Genomic DNA, 20,685 nt, shown 5'->3' with positions numbered 1-20,685 from the left:
AAAAAGCATTTCAGGACAGTTATTTCCGGAAACTCTGGATAAATAACCATTAATTGCAGGGTGACAATTTGATGCTCATTAGTGATAGAGATAAATGAATGTTATTTTTTTTCTGTCAGATAACTAGAGAGCTAAACTTTAACAACTGCATTACATTTTAAATTCAATGCAACCAGTAAATAAACTAAATCATTGCATGATATTATTCATTCTGTGTGTCTATGTATGTTCAAGTGCATGTTACACATTAACACTTAACAAATTATTTAGTGAATTCAATTTGCTTTTTCTTCAGTGCCTGTCAGGCATACGAAATACCAGCAGTTTTCCTAACTTACTCCTATTTTTGTCCTTTCTCCAGGGTCTGAAAGACCGCCAAGACAGTTTTCTTTCTTTAGTCCAAGTCATTTGCTATGTTGAAGCTAGGCATTTGGTATAAGAGCAGAGTTTTCTGTGCTTCAGAAGATTTGGAATTTTTCAGCTTTGTAATCTCAAACTTACACCTGGACTTCCAAAATTTGTAATTACTAATTTGACAAGAGGTTGCAAAGAAAATAAGGAAAATAAAAATTAGGATGTGTCCTGGTGCTTCTTCTCCCTGCACCTTGTGTCCGAGCTGGCGTGTTCCCCTGCGACCGCGTGCAGCAGAACTGGTGCCCTGCTTTCCATAAAGAAGGAATCGGATATTAAACGTGGTTGTTCTCAGACAGAGGAGAACTGGCCACAACACACAAGTGCAACACAAATACTTTGCAGAAGAATGAATTTTGATAACAGTTCCTATTATTCAGGTCTTAGTTCAAGTCACAATTCAGACAGATCCTTAGCAATTAGCACATGGGCTGTCGCAGGTAGGTTCAACAGCACCACTGAAGTTCCTCTGGCTGGGCATAAACCTAGCTGTGATATCCCCTTATCAACAGGATTTTGAACTCCTCACACAACAGGATCTTCAGGAAATTCTTATTCAGTGGAGAGCTCAAGCAGATCAAAGCACAGTCCCGACCCCTTTGGGTAGATCCTGATTCCAATAGACAAACACGGAAACTGTTTAAGTGCTCTGCTGAACCATGGCCTGAACACAACAGGACTTATTCATTAAATGCTATAGGTTGGTAAATAGATACAGATAGAGATAAAATAGTTTGCTAACGTTGGATGCTTTAGCCTAAAAAGCTTCACAAAGCCTTAGAAAAGTAGACAATACATTTCGTTTTTTGTTGTCTTAGAAAAATCCACCGTACTAGAAGTTGGAAAGCATATTCTCAGGTGGACTGTTTAAAAAAAAATGTATTTTGGCTTTTTTCCAAAGACAGTTTATGTATGATGGAGTAAGGAATATATCAAAGCCCTGAATAATAACAAATGAAGGGGGGAAATCCTATTTTATCTGTTATCCTTTTTCAGACAAGAAGCTCAGAGAGCTGCCTGGTGCTCTACTGTTTTATATACTTACTTTCACCCTTCCAGCTTGTGAGCCTGAAGCTTACAAAGGCTGATGTCCTAGTGGGATGGGTTAGATCAACAACAATCAGTCTTCTTTTTCCCTGAATGGTTAGCAGAGAAAAATCAAACTATCTTCTTCTCTCAGATGTGATAGCTACCTAAGGGCTCTCAATCTATGGCTAACAGGAGGAAGCACAGATTGTACAATGAATAAATTGCTCTAATCATTTAGCCGCCTTTCTCAGAGATTAATCAATTCTTTTATTGAAAAACTGATTTGTGAATAAGGATGAGAAAAGAGTATGGGGAGAGTGTGCAGTTAAAATTTTCAGCAATACCTGTAACAGAGCTCTCTTTTCCAGTGCACAAACATTGTTCATTTTAACATTCATCTAAAATTTTTTTATTATTATTTCTAAGATGTTTGAGATGATGTATGCAACCTGTGCAGTTCTGCCAGTGCCAGCAGACCACATACTTACTTATTCACTCAGGAATCTCCTCAGCATGAAAAAGTCCAGAAGGGAAAGCTGCTATAGCTGGATAGACCCACGGAGTAGCATGTGCTGAGGGTGAGGATAATGAAGCACTAGCAAGCCAGCATCACTGCACAGTTCTGACAAACAAGCAATAGCAGACCCCGATCTTGGTTTACTTTTACATGCTGGGCTAAAAGATGCCAGGGCAGGCACAGATTTATGTGCACACCACATGTCCCTGATTAGCAGTATCTCTGAGAGGGCCAGGGGAGGCAGCTGGGGCTGCTAACAGCTTCACTCATTCAATTTTAATTGACTCCTGTGTGTTTGTCAGATCCCTCAGAGCTGCCTTCCTTCTGTTTTAACTTGTGCCAAAAGCTGAACTGGTCCCATTAACCACAGGGAACAAGCAAGCAAGAGGTACCGATCAGCTACAGGTACAGAAAAAAGTCTATATTGCTGTTTGAATTACATTTTAGATACAATCTGCACTGAATTTCAAGATCATAGACCAACGAACGCAGTTCAAGCTGCAAAGCCAGTGAAATTAAACTCTATTCACACCATTATATATTAAAGCAGGCTTTGATTCAGAATGCTTTTGCTTAATTTTCATCTTATGTGTTTGTATTTAGTGTCCAAACGTCTCTCTGAAAATCCTAAGGAAATGTCCATATGCTTCAGTGGGATCAACGCTATACCACTAGCTGTTTACTGAACAACTACTGATGCAGTGTTTAAATGGTATGCAATCAATCAAAATACTCAAAACCAAACAAAAAAAAAGAGTGACAAAAATATTTTGTGCATTTTTTACTCTCTCTAGTGGTAACAAATAACTCAAGTGAAAGCTTAAGTAAAATGGGTCCAGACATATATACATGATTTCTTTTGTAACTCTTTTTAAAGTACATATAAATAATTGGTGATGACAAGTGGCAGACAGCATCGCTGTTGAAAAAAGGGTTTATAAATCTTACCTCTGCTTTTATTTTATTGTCTCCGAAACAGAGGTGTTGCAAGTAGGCTGCAGCGTTGGACTGTACTGAGGGAAATTGATGCTGTAACATTTGTATAACTTCTGGAAGCTCTGGATCTCGCCATCCGAACTCTCTGTGTGAAAAAAACCAAGAAAGATTAATCAAAAATTCTGCTATTAGTGGATAAATGTGGCAACAGTTGGACCAACAAAGAAGGAAGACATGTCTAAGTAAAATCTTGACTTTTTTCCCCATTACTTTCAAAGCAAACATTAAATCAAATATGAAGCTATTTTTAATTTTAAACTGTACTTCTCTGAAAAAAAAAAAGGTTATATAAAGTATAATTAGAGTAAATAACTTTATGGAATTACATCTCTAACTGCTGAGGTTTCCTAAATAGAAATGGCTCTTTGAAATCTTAATATAAGAAAAGAAAAAAGATACATGCTCATACTATTATAATTTCTCTATTAAAATTAAAATACAGAGGCCAGAATCAGAACCACAAATGGTTTGCTGTGAAATGCTAGTTTGCCAAAAATTCATTTTTACTTACTGCAATCTTTATTTGACATAAATTGCTATCTTACACAGAAAGCAATGACCTATTTTGTCTTTTGGATTATTTTTTCCAGACATGGTCCATGCTCAATGTAAAACTATTATACAGTTCTGGGGTTGGACCAGACAACCTCCAGAGGTCCCTTCCAACCTCAGCCCTTCTGTGATCCTGTAATTGTACAATTATACAATACATGCTTATACATCAGATTACTTTTAAATCTTCATTCATACTACTCAAGCTAAAGCAGCTAGGCAAATACACAGACTCGGTCTTTGCACTTTTCTTTAATCCAACAAAGCATGAAACGCTATTAGCATAAAATGAAACAACTGAATCCAAGTGTGTTGAACAAATCTCAGCAGGTATTCTGCAGCTTCCAGAACTGAACTTAAAATCAATCTGTCACTTCAGGTAAATTTTTCCCCTCTGTGTTGAAGGGTAAAATCATTCATGAAAATGGCTTTGGACTTTGTGTCCCAAGAGCCAGACATGCACACAGCCACTCTGCAGGAGATACTTCATTCTCACATGCCTTTTCCCTAAGAGCTAATTTTCTGTGCCATATAAATATTTTCACCATCTTCCATCTAATGCTACATGTACAATGTAATAGGGGGAAATTAGGGGAAAGAGGTGACTTGTGAAAAAGGTTGTAGGTTCTCTGTTGCAGTTACCATGATCACCTGGGAGTTCGTTGCCAAAAACCCCACAAGAGCTGTTGCAGAGTCCAGCTATAATATTGGAAACAATATTCCTGATCATTAGTTTCCTTCCCAAATTATGAGGGTTCTGCTGCACTGAGGCCAAGTGTATATACGTCACTGGGAGAATTCACCTGCGTTTGAGTAACGCTTACAGTAGCTCTGCAGTCTGTCTCCAGTAAAATCAGCAGTGCAACAGCTCTCCAAGATGTTTCCTTGAAACAAGACTCATTTTACAATAATAATGAATGGCTACACAACAGAGGTATTGTCTGTTCTTTTCTCATATGGGATGTTTGCCAGATTGAGAGTTGTTATTACAGTTGCATCTTCATGAAGATCCACAATACAAACAGGAGATGTAAAAAATACACTCAGAATTTCATCCGCTATTTCTCTTCTGACAAAACAGATGTTAACTCATGAATATTAGATTTCACATAAGTGTTTAATACAAAGAAACCATTAAGATGTAATAATAAATCATATATGGACTATTCCAATGAATCTTGAGATGATACAGACTGTTGGGAAGCTTCTACAAGAGACCTTCTGCCTATGTTCGGAAACATTGAATTGATATTTTGAAAAGTCAGACAACATTGTAAAAGGTATCAGGGAAGGCTAGAAACTTTGGCAGCCAAAAGAGGGTAAACACTACATTTTCTGTGCATACCAGCTTACTATGACTCTGTTAACAGGTGAAAAGGAAGCGATTCTTTGGTTAAGCACTTATTTCTGTTTAAGAATGGGTAGTACAAACCCATAAACAAATCATAAATTGACAGAGGTGACTGAAACAATGTTATTTAATGTGTTACCTTCCTCTTATACTTGCTTTCTTACAGTTAACTGTGTTAACGCATGTTAACAGGTTCTTCAGACACATTAGATCTGCCTCCTATATACATGGCGCTCAGCCAACCAAAGACATCTTCCAGAAAATATCTTTAAATAAAAATAAAAAACAATAAACACCCAACCCACCAACCTTTCTGAGGACAAATTAATATCCTAGCTCCACGTCTAATTTATTCTCATTTTCAATCCTAGATGCCAAGTGCAGGTGTTGGTATTTTGGAGCGGATACAAAATACCAGAAGATAACAGCTTGTATGACAACAAGGGGGAACATTCAAAATGAGTTGTTTTACACCAAATAACTATACTTCAAAGTGTTGGAACTGCTATCACCAAACTCTCTCCCAAAGGAAATTTCCTCCTTCATAATGTGTCTTACTTGAACAGAATACAAACAAACGAAAAGCTCGTTATGTGCAGTAGTACACAATGGAGCCTGACAACAGCTCAGGTTTTTCTTCCTCTTGTCCTGGAATCCAGGCCAGAAGAGGCAATGAGGGGGCAAAAGGAAAACGTCCCTTCATCAAAGGTACAGTCAATTGCTCTGATGAACCTGTAGTCTTGACATGGTATTTACACATGAAAAACCGGCTGTGCCTACTCTTCCCCTCTGATCTCCCAGAAGACAAGTTAGCAAAAAGGTGATGTATGAATACTTGTTGGAAATGCTTGTGTGCACATTGGATGTAAGCAGAAAATTAATTCAGAAAAGAAACCCTTAGCACTGAATACTGAGTTTGCCATGTAACGTGTTTTAGGAGAGATAATGAACAAAGCAGGAAAAGAAGTTTAAAAATTTAGTCCCAGTATGCACTGTCATTTCAAACAGATGGTCTCTAAGATGATTATATTTTTAGTAGTTTCTAAATGAAATACGGTACCTATATAAAACAAACAAAAACTTCTGTCAACAGTTAAGGCTGCTTGAATAATTGTGATAATTTTAGCAGCCTCAAGGCAAGAAGGACTAGTTTCCAGGGGTTTAAATTTTTCATTTGTTTTATACAAGTCTCTTATAGGTGGGAAAAATAAGTGAGCTAGAGAAAGAGAGGATTTCTTTTTTTAAGAACAGCAAGCCTGCAGCTCTATTAACATTTACTTGAAAAATTTAAAGATTTTTCTCTTTTTTTTTTTTTTTTTAATTTGGCTTAATTATGAAAAGTTAGGAAGGCTACTTAATGAAGTCAACTGGCAGAAGGGAGGAGGACTTGAATTTCTTGAAGACAAAGCTACAAAACTATCTGGAACTTTTTGCATAGATGTGGGGGAACTTTCAGGCCATGGCTCCAAGCATACCTATATGATAAAAAATACATATTAAAACAGAGAGCCAAACAAAAAGAGAAAAAAACTAGTAGGGAAGGAAGGTATGTTGTAGAAGTCAAGAGCTGGCATAAACTGGATTGCACCCTGGAAAGGTAATTGAAATTAGATAGCAAAATACCTTTTACTGCCTACCAACAAAAAGCAGTGGTAGAATCATAGAATCGTTTAGGTTGGAAAAGACCTTTAAGATCATCCAGTCCAACCATTAACCTACACTACCAAGTCCACTCTAAACCAATCAAGGGTAGACTAGATTAAACCATGTCCCAGAGTGCCACATCTACCCGTTTTTTGAACACCTCCAGGGATGGTGACTCCACCACCTCTCTGGGCAGCCTGTTCCAATTCTTGACTACCCTTTCCGTGAAGAAATTTTTCCTAATTTCAAATCTAAACCTCCCCTGGCGCAGCTTAAGCCCATTTCCTCTCATCCTATCGCTAACTACTTGGGAGAAGAGACCAACACCCACCTCACTGCAACCTCCTTTCAGGTAGTTGTAGAGAGCGGCAAGGTCTCCCCTCAGCCTCCTCTTCTCCAGGCTAAACAACCCCAGTTCCCTCAGCCGCTCCTCATAAGACCTGTGCTCCAGACCCTTCACCAGCCTTGTTGCCCTTCTCTGAACACGCTCCAGCACCTCAACGTCTTTCTTGTATTGAGGGGCCCAAAACTGGACACAGTATTCTAGGTGCGGCCTCACCAGTGCAGGATCAGTACTTAATGAAGATAAGGGTCAGATTGAAGGAAGGGAGAAGGATAATGAAAATCAAATCTACCTCCATTTCTGTGAAACATCTGATATGGTGCCACATGGAAATTAGTTAAACTGGCAACATATGAGGATCCAATCCCTAGTAAAACTATAAAGTAGAATTCAGCAAAATTTGAAACTGTAGCGAATATCCTAAACAAATGAGCTAAGCCCGTGTCCTTTATTAACATCCCCATGCTTACAAAATCTGAGCAATGCGATCCACACAGATGGTGAAACAAGCCAGAAGGCTGGAGTAAATCTGAGGAGGTGCATGGCGTGCAATTTTTGAGAATGCTATCAAACAGTATCTGTGTAGTTGATCCAAAAATGAAGAGTAAGCTAGAATCTGTACATTCAAGATCTTCTGCTATTGCCTCGGTTTCCCTTGGAATACCAACACTAAGCTGTTCAGGTCAGCTAAAGGCTTCTGGTGGTGGTGTGGGCTTTTCCACAAGAGAATCACAGCTCTGCAAGAACTTCACAGCTTTGGCTGGAAAGCAGCATTTGCCACACAGTCCAAGTATTTTGGCAGGTTATAAAAGTGCATTATTTCTAGGAAGCATCCTCATCTGAGGAGACTCACCAAAGCATACCAAGGTGTTCCACCTTCTTTCTTTGATGGGAACTGTGCTCTAGGAATGTGGGATTGATCTCATTTTGAATCCTGCAGAAGGTTTTAGCCTGATGTGGTGACTAAGGAAGATGTTCCATGGATTAGAGCAGGCTACTGTTCCTACGGTGAAAGAGGACCCGAAGGGGAACGCTGAGTTATACGTAAACTGGCAATATGTACGCCTAGACTGTCACAAGAGGCTACATTTTATCTGTGAACAACTGAAGAGAATCAACAAGGAGCTGGCCATGAAACACAACAACTCTGAAACTGAGCAACAGAAGCAATAGCACCAAGAAATCCAGGCTGGCTTGGATAGAGCAAGTATTGTATCAAAACCAATTCCTGCTCCTGCCGTCGTATCACATACTCATGTCAGAAAGTAAAGGAGATGCAGACTTGAGAGAGATTGTTAGTAACACAGCTGAGTGCACTGGCTATGTGGGATCACTTAAAGGTGCTGCTGAATACAGAGTATGTACTGCATTTGAATATCTGCTTGAATTATGCCAGCATTTTATTTTTCTGCTATCGCAAATGCTGATGACACAGAAAAGCAAAACCAAAATTCCTGTTACATCTATATTGGCACTGTTTTTAAAAAGGCTACAAAATAAGTTTTAAAAGCATAGGTCTCCAGTTGGTAACTAAGGATACCAACCGCTTCTACACAGCTGTCCTGGTTTCAGCTGGGATAGAGTTAATTTTCTTCCCAGTAGCTGGCATAGTGCTGTGTTTTGGATTTAGGATGACAAGAATGCTGATAACACACTGATGTTTTAGTTGTTGCTAAGTACTGCTTATGCTAGTCAAGGACTTTTCAGCTTCCCATGCTCTGCCAGGTACACAAGAAACTGGGAGGGGGCACAGCCAGAAGAGTTGATCCAAACTGACCCAAGGGCTATTCCATACCATATGACGTCATGCTCAGTACATAAACTGGGGGAGGGTGGCTGGGGAGCAGCGATTGCTGCTCGGGAACTGGCTGGGTATCGGTCGGTGGGTGGTGAGCAATTGCATTGTGCATCACTTGCTTTGTATATTATTATTATTATTATTATTATTATTATTATTATAATATTGTTACTATTATCATTATTATTTTACTTTATTTCAATTATTAAACTGTTCTTATCTCAACCCAGGAGTGTTTCTCACTCTTACTCCTCCGATTCTCTCCCCCATCCCATCGGAGTAGGGGAAGTGAGCGAGTGGCTGATGGTGCTGAGTTGCTGGCTGGGGCTAAACCACGACAACAGCATTGGAGAAGCAGGTGTGACGGCTCTGTCTACTCTCCATCCATTGGTCACACTGAGTCTCACAACAGCTTGGGTTCTTATTTCTGATTTACATTATCAGAGCAGATCACATCTGATCAAGCAGTTGGCACAGGCAAGCACTGAGACCCAGAGCTATTCCCGTCTCAGCAGCAGTCCCCAAAGGCAGTGCTGTGAAGACACCTGCTATAAAGAACCATATGCTTGACAAAGACCAAACTACCACTGAGCATTTATCAAAGAAAGAGAATGCACAATTTTTAGATATATTTATTACAAAAGTGTATATTTAAACCAGACTGGTCCGTATGTGCCTGCCTGTCTTAATACGCACGCTTATATGTGAGACAGTCTTAGACTGGTAAAGGAGAGGTTTTCATATGTGAAGTGGTGCTCAAAGGCAAAGGCAATATAATGTGAGCTAAGGATAGCCCTTCCTAGATTTCTAACTCATATACACTGTGGCATTGCTAATGCCAGTCTACAGGACGTTTTGCCGAACTTAAGCCTGCAAACCCTTCTATTTGCTCCCCCCCCCCCCTCCCCCCCCCGCCCCCAATCCAATAAATAAAGCCTGAAAATCTCTTCTGCCTCGTTTCTGAAAGGAGAGCTGTGAGAATGGTTTCCTGGTAGTACTAGGAAAAAACAAACTACATGTAGCTCAGGATCAAACAGAAGGAGGAATTAATCAAGAGCCAAGAGAAGATCAAAGAAAGAACTACCTCCCATGTTTAAAGGGAAAAAATTACTTCTATTAAAAATATTTGGAAGGGAATATACCAATACTGCAGGAATCTCTCTCTAAGGACTTTATCTTAGTATATTTAAAAAAAGCAAAGACAAGATGTTAAACTTAACTGGTAAAAAAAAAAAAAAAAATACTTAAATATGATCCACAGACAAGGACTGTGATATAAAGAGGAAGAAGCTTCATTTTCTTTCTGTCATTCTATGACAGCTGGTCAAAGAAAAGTGAACACATACTTATTACATTTAATTTATTGGGAGTTAAATTTGAAGTATTTCCTTAAAGTTTTTTCCCTTTTTCAAACATACGTCACCATATGCAAGCACATACATATACAGAGATTGTCAGCCCAGTCTGAATGATCTGCCACAGTTTAAGAGGAGGCAGAACTACTGTATTTGCTTTGAAAATGTAACATATGAATATTGATTGGGTACTTTTAGCACACAATTTTAGGAAATAAAATACAGAGATGTCAATCTCTGTTCCACTCACCTTGGAAAACCCTTCAAACCCTTCACCGTATTGTCTTCTCTAGTCAAACTTGGCCAAACAAGTGCACAACAAGAAGCAAGATCACCTTCATCTTCAGCCCCACGCTGGTATGAACAACATACATGCACAAGATGTAGTAACAGCAGGTTTGGGCCTAATATAAACCCCTTAGGACAGCAATGAACCCTTATCAGCAGGGAACTCCCTGTACTTGTACTTTCAAGAAAGAGAAACCAAACCCAGACTCCTGGAAAAGTTAGGAACAAAATAATCTGACATGGTTTAGGCTAAATTTGGAAGCACCAGAAGTAAGGACAGAGAAAAGGCACCATAGATGTATCTTCTATGAATAAAAATGTAAGTTCTAATGAAACAAAGAAATCCATCTACGTTGTTTATTCCAACCTGAAAATTGCAGCCTGTGTGGGGTGCTCCACATGACTGACGCAAATGCATCCAGCGTCAGACAATCAGAGTAAATGCACACTTCTCACCAAACCTGCAACTCTTGTATCTCACAAATCTTCACCATTTGCTTCTTCCTGTAATGGAGTTCTTAACACTTTTTGAACAGCTGCTGTTAGAGCAGCGTGCCTGCCAAATGGCTTTGTAACATTAAAAAATGATCGCAATAACCTCTTCATTGCTGGCTTGCTTATTTTTTTTCTTTTTTTTAATATGTGCACAACTGTAAATTTGCTGTGCAGGCAAAAAATTGTACGAGTGGGACAAATGGAATCAGAGAGAGGAGGAAGCTTTTCACTACAGAGTCTAATGACACTTGAGGTATGGGAAAAGTTGATTTCAGAGCTTATCAGCACTTGAGCAGGCAAACGTTAGAAATATATGCTTGGCCCAACAGTTACTCATCTTCATTTGAGTTACACACCAGATCTGCTTATCCAGGTACACTGCAACCTGTTAGTATATGCAGTGTTAGGATACTATCTGCCATACCTGGACTCACTTTACTGGATCAGTAATTCCGCTAATGCAAATGGACAACACCTTGCATTCTGGCAATGTACCACTTAAATATTTAAGTGTATAATGCATGAGCAGTCAATGACATTTGACTGCACTTCAATATATACTTTACTTTTAGTTAAGCATGTAGCTTACGTCTTCCCTAGATTTCAAATTTAGCCCAGCTGAATGTAAAACAGCTGCACAAACATTTGGCAATCCTGCCAAAAACCTGGATGCTGCTCTTGGGTTATGACATTTTCCTTGGTTTACACTTCCGTGTGGCCTAAACTAGAACCACCATGCAGTAGTGCTTACACAGATTCATCACAAATGTGTTTTTTACAACATATTTGTGTCTGCTCATGAGGTGCAGAGGATGTGCTATGGCAGTGCACAGGATTCCTGCCCAGCTCCGCCATGCAGTGATGGAGATGCTCAGCGTGTCCCAGGTCTTTAACAGAACCATAAACCTGAGGTCTCGGGGCTAATCCAGCACTTCAAAAAATCACCTTTCCGATATAGCAAAGGGTTAAAACTGACTTGTACAATGGCAAATACACCCTCCTGCAGTTCTGCCTTTGTTTCCTTTATATGTTCTCCAATAATGCATCACTGTTCTGTTTTTACATTACTACCTGTGATTCAGATTTTAAAATAAAAATCCATAAGAAATGAGCTTGTGAAGAGGCAAGGTGAGAACTACTTAAACATAACAAAAATGGTCTGGAGCTGAACCATCTGTAGATTTCTTGAACATTTTCATCTTGAAAAGATTTTAAAGATGATGCAGTGAAGTAAAGATTACCTAATGAGAATGGCCCACATGGTACTATTTACAGCTCTAGGTTACTGCCTCCAATACAACAGGATTACATTCAAAGGTATAAGAATTATCTGCTGAAGGTTACCCTGATTTCATTTACAAATGTCTTTTTAATTGAAATATATTTCTGAACCTTTATGAAATAATCATTCATGCTATTGATACTGATCTATGCATATTTAATTCCCTCACACCCAGTGAGGGAGCTTTTTTCTGAAAAGTGGCATTTGTCCTGAGGTAGCCATACCCTGCCACGGATGGTACAAAGTTATCTCTCCTCTAGACTGTGAGGTGGGGAGCAGCGAAAAACTAGGGACTTCAGTGCTTTAGGATATCTTTAATTTCGCTATTTGTACTATTTGGTTTGTTTAGGGTTTTTTTTTGTTTGTTTTTTTGTTTAGAAAGTGGCATTTGTCTTTTGGGGCTGAAACAGTCTTGAAAATCTTGTTTTATCTCTTCCTCTGCAGGCATTTGCATATACAGGGACTGCTTCTGCAAAGGCGAGTAAGAGGCAAATTAGGTAAGCTATCAAGATGTCTTTAAGCCGCCTAATTTATCTTCTTTCTCCTTGCAACGCACAACATTTTTCTGACCCCCTACTACAGAAGGGCCTTACAGTAGCTTAATCCATTGCAGCTGTGAAAATATGCCAAGTTAACCCTTCCTGGAGAGACCAGCTTATGCTTCCTTCTCTCTGTCTACAGGAGTTCACATTTCACAGGGAAGATTTCAGAAGATTGTGAAATGTTGCTCAGCAGCGGAACAGCTGTTACAGATGTGGATATGCTTTCCTCATAGATCAGAAAGGTGGAAACATAGACAGGAGATTAAAACAGTAGACAGACCTAAGGGATTCCAGCCTTGACTCTGTCATTGACTTACTTTGTCAGACACAGTCATTTACTTTAATGCTGTTCTCTGAGGTTTGATAGATTCTCTCTCTCTGGAGACCTGTAAATCAAAATTGTCTCCTTTTCTAGAACTAGTGTTCCCATTCAGAGGCTCTTAAACCTTTCTGTATTTCAACAACAGGAGAAAAAAAGCTTTTGAGGTCCTGCTCCCATCTGGCCATGTAGAAATGTATGCTTTCCAAAGAACAAATGTTACTCCACAAAATCCCGATTTTTCTGTGAAAACGGGAGGAGCACTTTAGAGAGGAGGACATTTATTTTATTTCTCCACATGCATCAAGACTTCTAACCATTGCAGTTATGAAAAAAAAGCAAAAAAAAAGCAGCAGGAACAATTTAGCATTAGCCTAACAGCACCAACATTAACAATTCAAACCACGCTCATCTGCAGGAGAGGAAGCTGGCACACGCAATACTCCCTGAAAGTCTCAGAACATCCACATCATTTTTTGAAATCACCACCACCGCAAGAGTTCCCAAAAGGTTTGGGCGCACTCCACCTCTCTCCAGTCGAAGCTTCTAATGCCATGTTATTAAGCACAATGAGTTTCATGATAACCGACGTGACAACACATGGATTGTCTCTCCCCGTTGCTTTTTTTGTTTGATCAAGCTTTTGGCCCTAGCAGATCTCCCGAGTCGCAGGGTGGTGAGAGGAGAACTGCTTCTACCCTTCTCCAGCAGGGATGATGGAAACAAGCTTTTTCAGGTTTGGGGAAATAATAAAGCAATCAAACTGGGTGTTTCCGTCCTATCCACAACAAAAAGCATGGGCAGATCGCCATCCAGGTAACCTGCAGACTGCCATGGGAAAGTAGGGAGCACCACAACCAGAAACTGGGTATTTTCTATGTGTACAAATAGCAGACAATGGGAAATGCCAACACTGCATACAGCTTAGGACAAGCTGCAGATATATTTTTAACAGCTGGGGTGGGGGTGTCCCCCACTCCAGGGTGGGGTGAAGGGTGGATGGGAAGGAAAGGGTGTCCATCTGAAGTATTAGAAAGTATTAAATCCTAAATAACTTGTGCTATCTCATTCCTCGGTGATTACTCCATCAAGAGCACTATTGGCTTACTTTGTCACTGCATGGCAGCAACTCTCACCTCATCTCCACACATACATGCCCAGGCATCGTTCTTACCTATCTAACACTTTGCAGCACTCCCTGTCTTTCTGAGCAGAGTAAGCTCTTCAAAGTAGACAGTCTTTTGATGCTTAAGTAATGACGATTAAACAGTAAAACTTAAAGGTGACTCAAATATAATACAAATTGATAAGCCCCAGAATTTGTGCTGAAACACTCAAACACCAAGTCTGGGAAGCCAAGAGAAAAACCCACATAAATTTCTAGTAGTGAATTAAAAAAAAATCAAACAACAAACTGTTCTCATTTTCTTTTCTTACAACTAGACTCCAATCTTTTAGAGACACAGAAGATCTAATTCTGTTCATTAAACTTGCAAGCTATACAATTCTATAAATGCACTTGAATTTGATCTTCTTGTCAAAGGGAAACAGAGACTAATGGTTTTTCTTTGCTGCCTTTATATCAGCTTTCATTAAGCATGAAAAAACTGGTCAACTGCATGCTAGCTTGATGTATCTCAATGTACAACCACCAAAACAATGTAGTAAGTCAAGATATACTTGATGCTCAGAAGACAGAAAGTTCATGGGATCAATAACAAAAGAGTCAAATTGTTAAAAAATTGCTCAAATGGAAAGGTGTTGGATGGAAGAAAAAATATCCACCAGTAATGAGTAGTGACACTCAAATACTATTGCTACTTCCCACCGCATGCCTTTCATCAACTTCAAAGCACAGTAGAAATTCTAGGGAACTCTCCTAATGCAGTACATAGATATCATCATCTTCATGTCAGGCACGGGTAGAGACAGCGCTTACACGCCTCTCTCACAGGGGAAAAATTCAAAAATTGGCAAAAGTTAGAAGAGCTGGTATTAAATCCTCAGCCCTAGTTTTCAACTCTCTGAACCGAATTCACTGTTAGCTGACTGCAGAAGGTTTTCAAGAATTTAAAAATGCAGAGGATCTGGACAGCATGTCAGGGGAGTGCAGGACAAGAAGAGACCTTCGGGGCCATCAAAGCCAATTTCTGATTGCAAGTCTCCTGCTATTTGGCACGTATGCTGCAGCATACATTGCTCAAGCTAAAGATGGCCTCTTGTAGGGAAATTTTAATCTATCTCAGATTTTGTTGACCCTAACAACAGTTTCAGTTTATAAATGCAAAAAAAAAAAAAAAAAAAGAAAAAAAGATTTGTCACACATCCATTCAGAAGGGGTGCTTTTTTGTTGTTGCTCTTTCTAACAGGCTGTTTCAATCATGTCCTTTTCTATTCAAAGCCCCAACAAATCTAATACAAATCCCCCTTTTCAGAGTACTAAATCAGAAAACAAGGCTGTACTTCTGCACTTGCAGGGAGGAGTAAAAGGAGAAAGGATGGTTTCTAGCTGGGTATCTCTCATGATAACATTTCTGTTCTCTGTTTGGGCCACAGGGTAACCCAGAGTCTCCTCAATGACACAAAAGCCAGCAGAACAATGACAAACTCGCCAATGGACAGATAAGACTAACAGAAAAGTACTACCAGTGCTAGCAGTACAACATCAGGGAAATTCACAGCCCTCAACTGCTGTGGCAGCAACAAAACCAGACCAAGAACAGCATGTCTTCCCTAAAAAAATAATGCGAAAGCCAAATCAGAAAAAAAATACTTCACATGGACAATACTCAGAGTTTACGGCAGAAGTAGGCCATAGATTTTAAATAAAAATAAACCAGACATCTCGTATGTACATTTGATAGTTTTACCTCAGTAAAATGCAACTCACAGAAAAACATCCTTTGGGTGGGGAGAACCAGCTCCTCTCTTAGTTGCCATCCTATCGGGTACAACTGCGACACGACTTTTCTATCCTTTACAAAAAGAATGAGGCTGCAGACTGTTCTGCACAGCACTTCTACAGAAATGTTTCCAGCTGAACTGTGAAAGACTGTATATATCTAATAAATCCACTGCAGAGAATAATCACGCTACTGATTCAGGGCAATTGCCCTTATTAACAAATGAGAGAAATACTGCCAAGGATCTGTCATTTAGAAATCAGAGTCAATATCTTAAAGAGGTCTTTGAAAGTAGAATATATTAAGGGAAAATATGTGCCTGAACCTACCAAAAATCTTTCCTCAGCCTGTGGAAGTATAGCTACCTACAGAAGAAGGATGAGTTAGTTGTAAGGGACTTAGTGGTTAGTGGTATGGTAGTTATTTCCATGCAACACGTTCTGGGTGGGATTCTTCATCTGATGTACTGAATTCCAGTGCCCATTACCTTCACCGATGCAAGAATTTAGCTGGTGTGTTATACCCTGCATACTCTGCCAAGTGCAAGAAGTACAGACTGTGAACTGCACCCGTCCCTTTTTCACCTCAGAGCTAATTCCTTTTCAGACTCTGGGTAACCTTTTTCCTCCCTGATTTCCTTATTTAAGCTGAAAGGACAACGCCACTCCCTCTGACTTTGAAACTGTCCCCTATGTGTTCAGCTGACAGCACGGACTCCAGCTATAAAAAGAGCCAGTATTTACAACCTAGAGCTCTAACATGAATGATTGCCTCAGACTTCAGCGACCCAGCCCAGATCATGGTTACATTCAGGCAAGCAACTGATACCCGAGTTGCTTCTAAGATACTTTCTGATGTGTTTCTAATTCAAAGTAGTTTAAACTGTGGTTAAAGACTTCAGCATTGATTCCGTAGCACGTGCGATTCATGTAGCATGTGCAGCCTAAATTAATCTATTGGCTTTTGACTAGATTATCACTTAAGAAATTAGATTTTGTTCTAAAACGCTCCCAAAAATGAACAGTGCGTTCATTTGCTAGACTGGTGAAAATTGTAATGACAGGTGGTTCCGGCCATCTCTACCAACCCTCATTCACAGACACTGAACCCATTCTGGTAACCAGTTAGTTCCTTCTCTCTCCTCCCCTGAGATACACTTGGATCAAGGCTGAAGAGCATATCCTGCTTTACGGAAGACACGAGCATGCTTGCACGGAACAGACACAACAGCTCTCTGGCTAGGCTGGCAATCAGCTGCCTGTCACACATGATACAGAGCAAACTTTGATTTCTCCCCCCGCCCCGCTTTCTTTTTTTAATAGCCACTGATGTCTGCAAGCAGAATAAATGTTTCTTACACACCCGTAATTTTACATTTTTGGTCCTCTTAGGACAAATCTGTATGACTGTGAAATTCATGTTCCAAATTTGCTGCTGCAAATTTCAAAGTCAAGTTCAAACACAATGAAGTTCACAGATTTTTCAGCTGTGCTGTTTGCACAAGGGGAGGCTGGGAGTGGGAAAAGTCTGAGATTTTTTTAGATCCGTGTCAATACTTGCTGTTCATAAGTTTTCTTCTAATGGCAAATATGAATTCCCATAGGAGCTTGCGTTCTTGATATAAGCTGATAAAAATGAAACTGATAGCTAGTTTCATTAAAACTCAGTGTGGAAAAGCCGTGGAACTGTTCTGCAACAGAGGATATGATATCTAGTGTTATTTATTTGTTAGTGGAAAAGTCACTATATAGGCTATTGAAATGATTTTTCTCCGTTTCATAAAAATATCTCCCTCTTCTATGCTTTTTCATTTGTGCATAAAGAAACGTGATCACACAGCAAAGCTCTGTAGGCTACACTGCAGATGAAGTTCAGAGCACACCATGCTTCAGTTTGAGACTGCACTTTTTAACTACTACTTTCACTTGTACTGGAGTCTCTCTCACTCCAAAGTCCACGGAAGAAATCTTATGCTCACAGGTAGCTTATAAAGAATTTCTATATATGAATTTACATGCACAAATCAAATGGCTATATCCAATTTTCCCAGAAGCTGATACTAATTTACATTAAGGAGAATGTTCTGCAGCCTTCTTTTCACAGTCCTGGATGTCTGAGAAGTACAGCAAACATGGGTATTTTTGGAACATACAAAATTACGTGTTTGTTGGCAAACGCCTGAAGGCTTTCCTTCTTTCAGACGGGGGTCCAGATAGAACTTGGAAAATAAAGTAATTCAGCTTTCTTTGGTTTTCAGTACTTTACCATGACTATGCACCTGCAATATTAGAAGTGTTATTTAGTGTATATGTGTCCAGTATGTAAGCGCTTATGTCCTTCCTCCGTTAAAACATACTGAACACAAATTTCAGCTTGCTGACGAACATGAAAAATGAAGTTAGACATGGACAGCAAAGAAAGTCTCTACCTTCATTTGCTACATAATGAGATTTAAAATATTCTACCTTTTGTGGAGAGCATAAGACATAATGATGTTGTAATCACTTTAGTATGAATTACAGGTATGTAACTGTCAAACTGGCAACTATACATTTTACTTAGACGATATACATTTTAAGTAGAAATAAAGTTAAATATGTTAATTAGCTACTTGTGTCCATTGTAATTTCAGAATAGAAAAACTGAGAAAAATTCCAGCAAAACGATAATTAAAGAGAGATTCAGGGTATGCTTCCCCTTGGCTTTGCAATATATTCATTTCTCAAGCTTTTGTATAACTGATTACATCCTTTTTTTAAACTTCTATGAGTAAATAGCAAAACTAATTAGCTGCACACTATTAAGTTAATGCACATTTATCTACAACAATTCAATTCTGACTGTGAAATAATCTTTCTAGCCCATAATTACACTCCAGCTTAATTAGCATAATTTCCGCAGCACATTCTTTAATGAAGAAGCTGACATAAGGGTTGGTCTTAAATACCAAGGATATTCTAGACAAGTAGAAAAAGGGAGAGAGGCAGAGCTGCATTAAACACCTATTACGTTATCAAGACAGTACGTGTAAAACAGAATATGAATTCAGTACTATCTGAACTATCACAAGCATCTGAAGATGCTTTCACAGAAGATATGCAAAACACTCAAAGGGCTTGAGATGTCCCTCAGCCACCTCACTAGAAGTGGTCCCACGTCCTTCGCAGCTCCTTCATCCCCTGTTACTGCATCTTGTGCCCCTCAGCAAGGGAAGCCGGCAGATTACTCATTATCCCATTCAGTGTATTAGTTTCCTTCAAAAACAAAATGCACATGGTCTTGCATCTCTTACACTAATTTAAGTGCGGGCAGTCAATTCCCACTGAAGAGAGTCGCTGTAGGTGAAAAACCAGATCGGTCTCCAGGCTTGTTTCGTGTTTGGTTTGCTGGTGAGGATTTAGCAATGAAAATCCAAGTTAATACCAACTGGGCCTCCTAGGGATACTTCATTTCCTGGTACTCAGGCTGACAACACCAAACTAGTTTTCTACGGGCCAACGTGGACAACGTGTACGCGGAGATATGAGGGCAACGGCACCTGAGTACTGCTGTGCTTGATGTGAACAAGCGAGTTTTGGAGGAAAGGCTCTGCCTCCCCTCAGCAACCCTCTGACGCATCTTGTTCTTCTCCTGCCTAAGCCTGCAACGTGCTGGGTGTCAGCGTATATCAGATTCATGTATCTGGGCTATGAAATGTAGACTCTGCTGTCACTCAAGCAGCCACGAGTCTCTCCTGACAGTGAAAAACTAAACTGAAAAAAATGCTTACTTGTGTCTCCATCTAACTGTTTCTAAATAACGGTAGTTTAAAATGAACTGTTACCTGAAATACTCTTGAGTTCTCTGAAGGGCTTTGACTCGATACATGCTGTTGGTGGTAATGTCCTTGCACTCTTCCATAGCTACGAACGGTATAAAGATAATTTCACTTGTGAAGGATTACCATTTATTGTGTGAGACGATGAAAGACACTGAGTAAGATTTTCAAAATCACCAAGGTGATTTAAAACCAAAGTCCTATTTTCGTGCAACCTCATAAAGGATTTTAATTTAATCAGGTTTCCAAAATGCCTAAGACTCTCCTGAAAATGTAGACTTCAGCTTTTAAATCACACAGGCGCTTTTAATAACTTTACTCGCTCTAATTAACTTTTTATTTTGAGGTTAGTACTATTAAGCAAGACCAGGACCAAAACGATCTCTGCATACTAATCAGTCACTGACTCCTGCTGCTGTAATGTAACATGTGAGGAGATGTCCTCAAAGTTCAATATAAATTCAGAGCAACAGAAACTGATAGATCAGTTCTTGGAGAAAAACAAATCGGCAATACCTATTTCAACTCACTGCTTTCTTAGGAATACGTACAAGTAGGCAAACTCTGCTTGATTAGCATTTAAGGTAAGGAAATATATCATAAATGAGGTTATCAAATAACTTTTATTTTTATTCAGATATATAAATGATGCCATCAGCTACTGCCTCCAGACTATATAAAGACAGCCAGTTCAAGAGGTTTCAAAAGCAGAAGGAAAGCTGAAGAAGATGCCCCAGGAAGCTGCTGTGCTGCTCACGCTGCCTTTCCCCTGGGAGTGATGCAAGCTGACCTTGAGGCAGCCCCCGCTTTGGCGGAAGCGGGGAGAGAGGCAGCGAGGCCATGGCTAACTAGAGTGGCACCTGCAAAACCTGCTTGGCCTTCGCTCCCGGGACGTGCATCTTGTTGCCTGTTCTCAACCAGCACCAGCCAGGTCTGCCCGCGGCCACAGCTTTGCAGCTCCCATCAGTTTGCAACACAAAGCCAACAGTGCCTGAGCCTTTTGTTTAAAGGCATCCCTTGAACTGGAGTTAAACACATCAGAA

General features: G+C 39.7%; 1 protein-coding gene across 2 annotated transcripts in view; it reads right to left on the bottom strand.

Moving 5' to 3' along the window:
• The window catches only part of CTNND2 (catenin delta 2), a 566,936-nt gene that overhangs the window by 184,285 nt on the left and 361,966 nt on the right, over window positions 1-20,685 (bottom strand). For both annotated transcript variants that reach the window (XM_075728121.1, XM_075728122.1), the window contains one exon: window positions 2,906-3,038. In XM_075728121.1, coding sequence (XP_075584236.1) covers window positions 2,906-3,038 — 133 coding nt within the window. The remainder of the gene's footprint in view (window positions 1-2,905; window positions 3,039-20,685) is intronic.

The sequence above is a fragment of the Pelecanus crispus genome, chromosome 2 (assembly GCF_030463565.1).
Source record: "Pelecanus crispus isolate bPelCri1 chromosome 2, bPelCri1.pri, whole genome shotgun sequence".
Classification (NCBI taxonomy): Eukaryota; Metazoa; Chordata; class Aves; order Pelecaniformes; family Pelecanidae; genus Pelecanus; species Pelecanus crispus.
The sequence above is the reverse complement of the archived record's forward strand: the minus strand, read 5'-3'. Positions and strand labels throughout refer to the sequence as shown.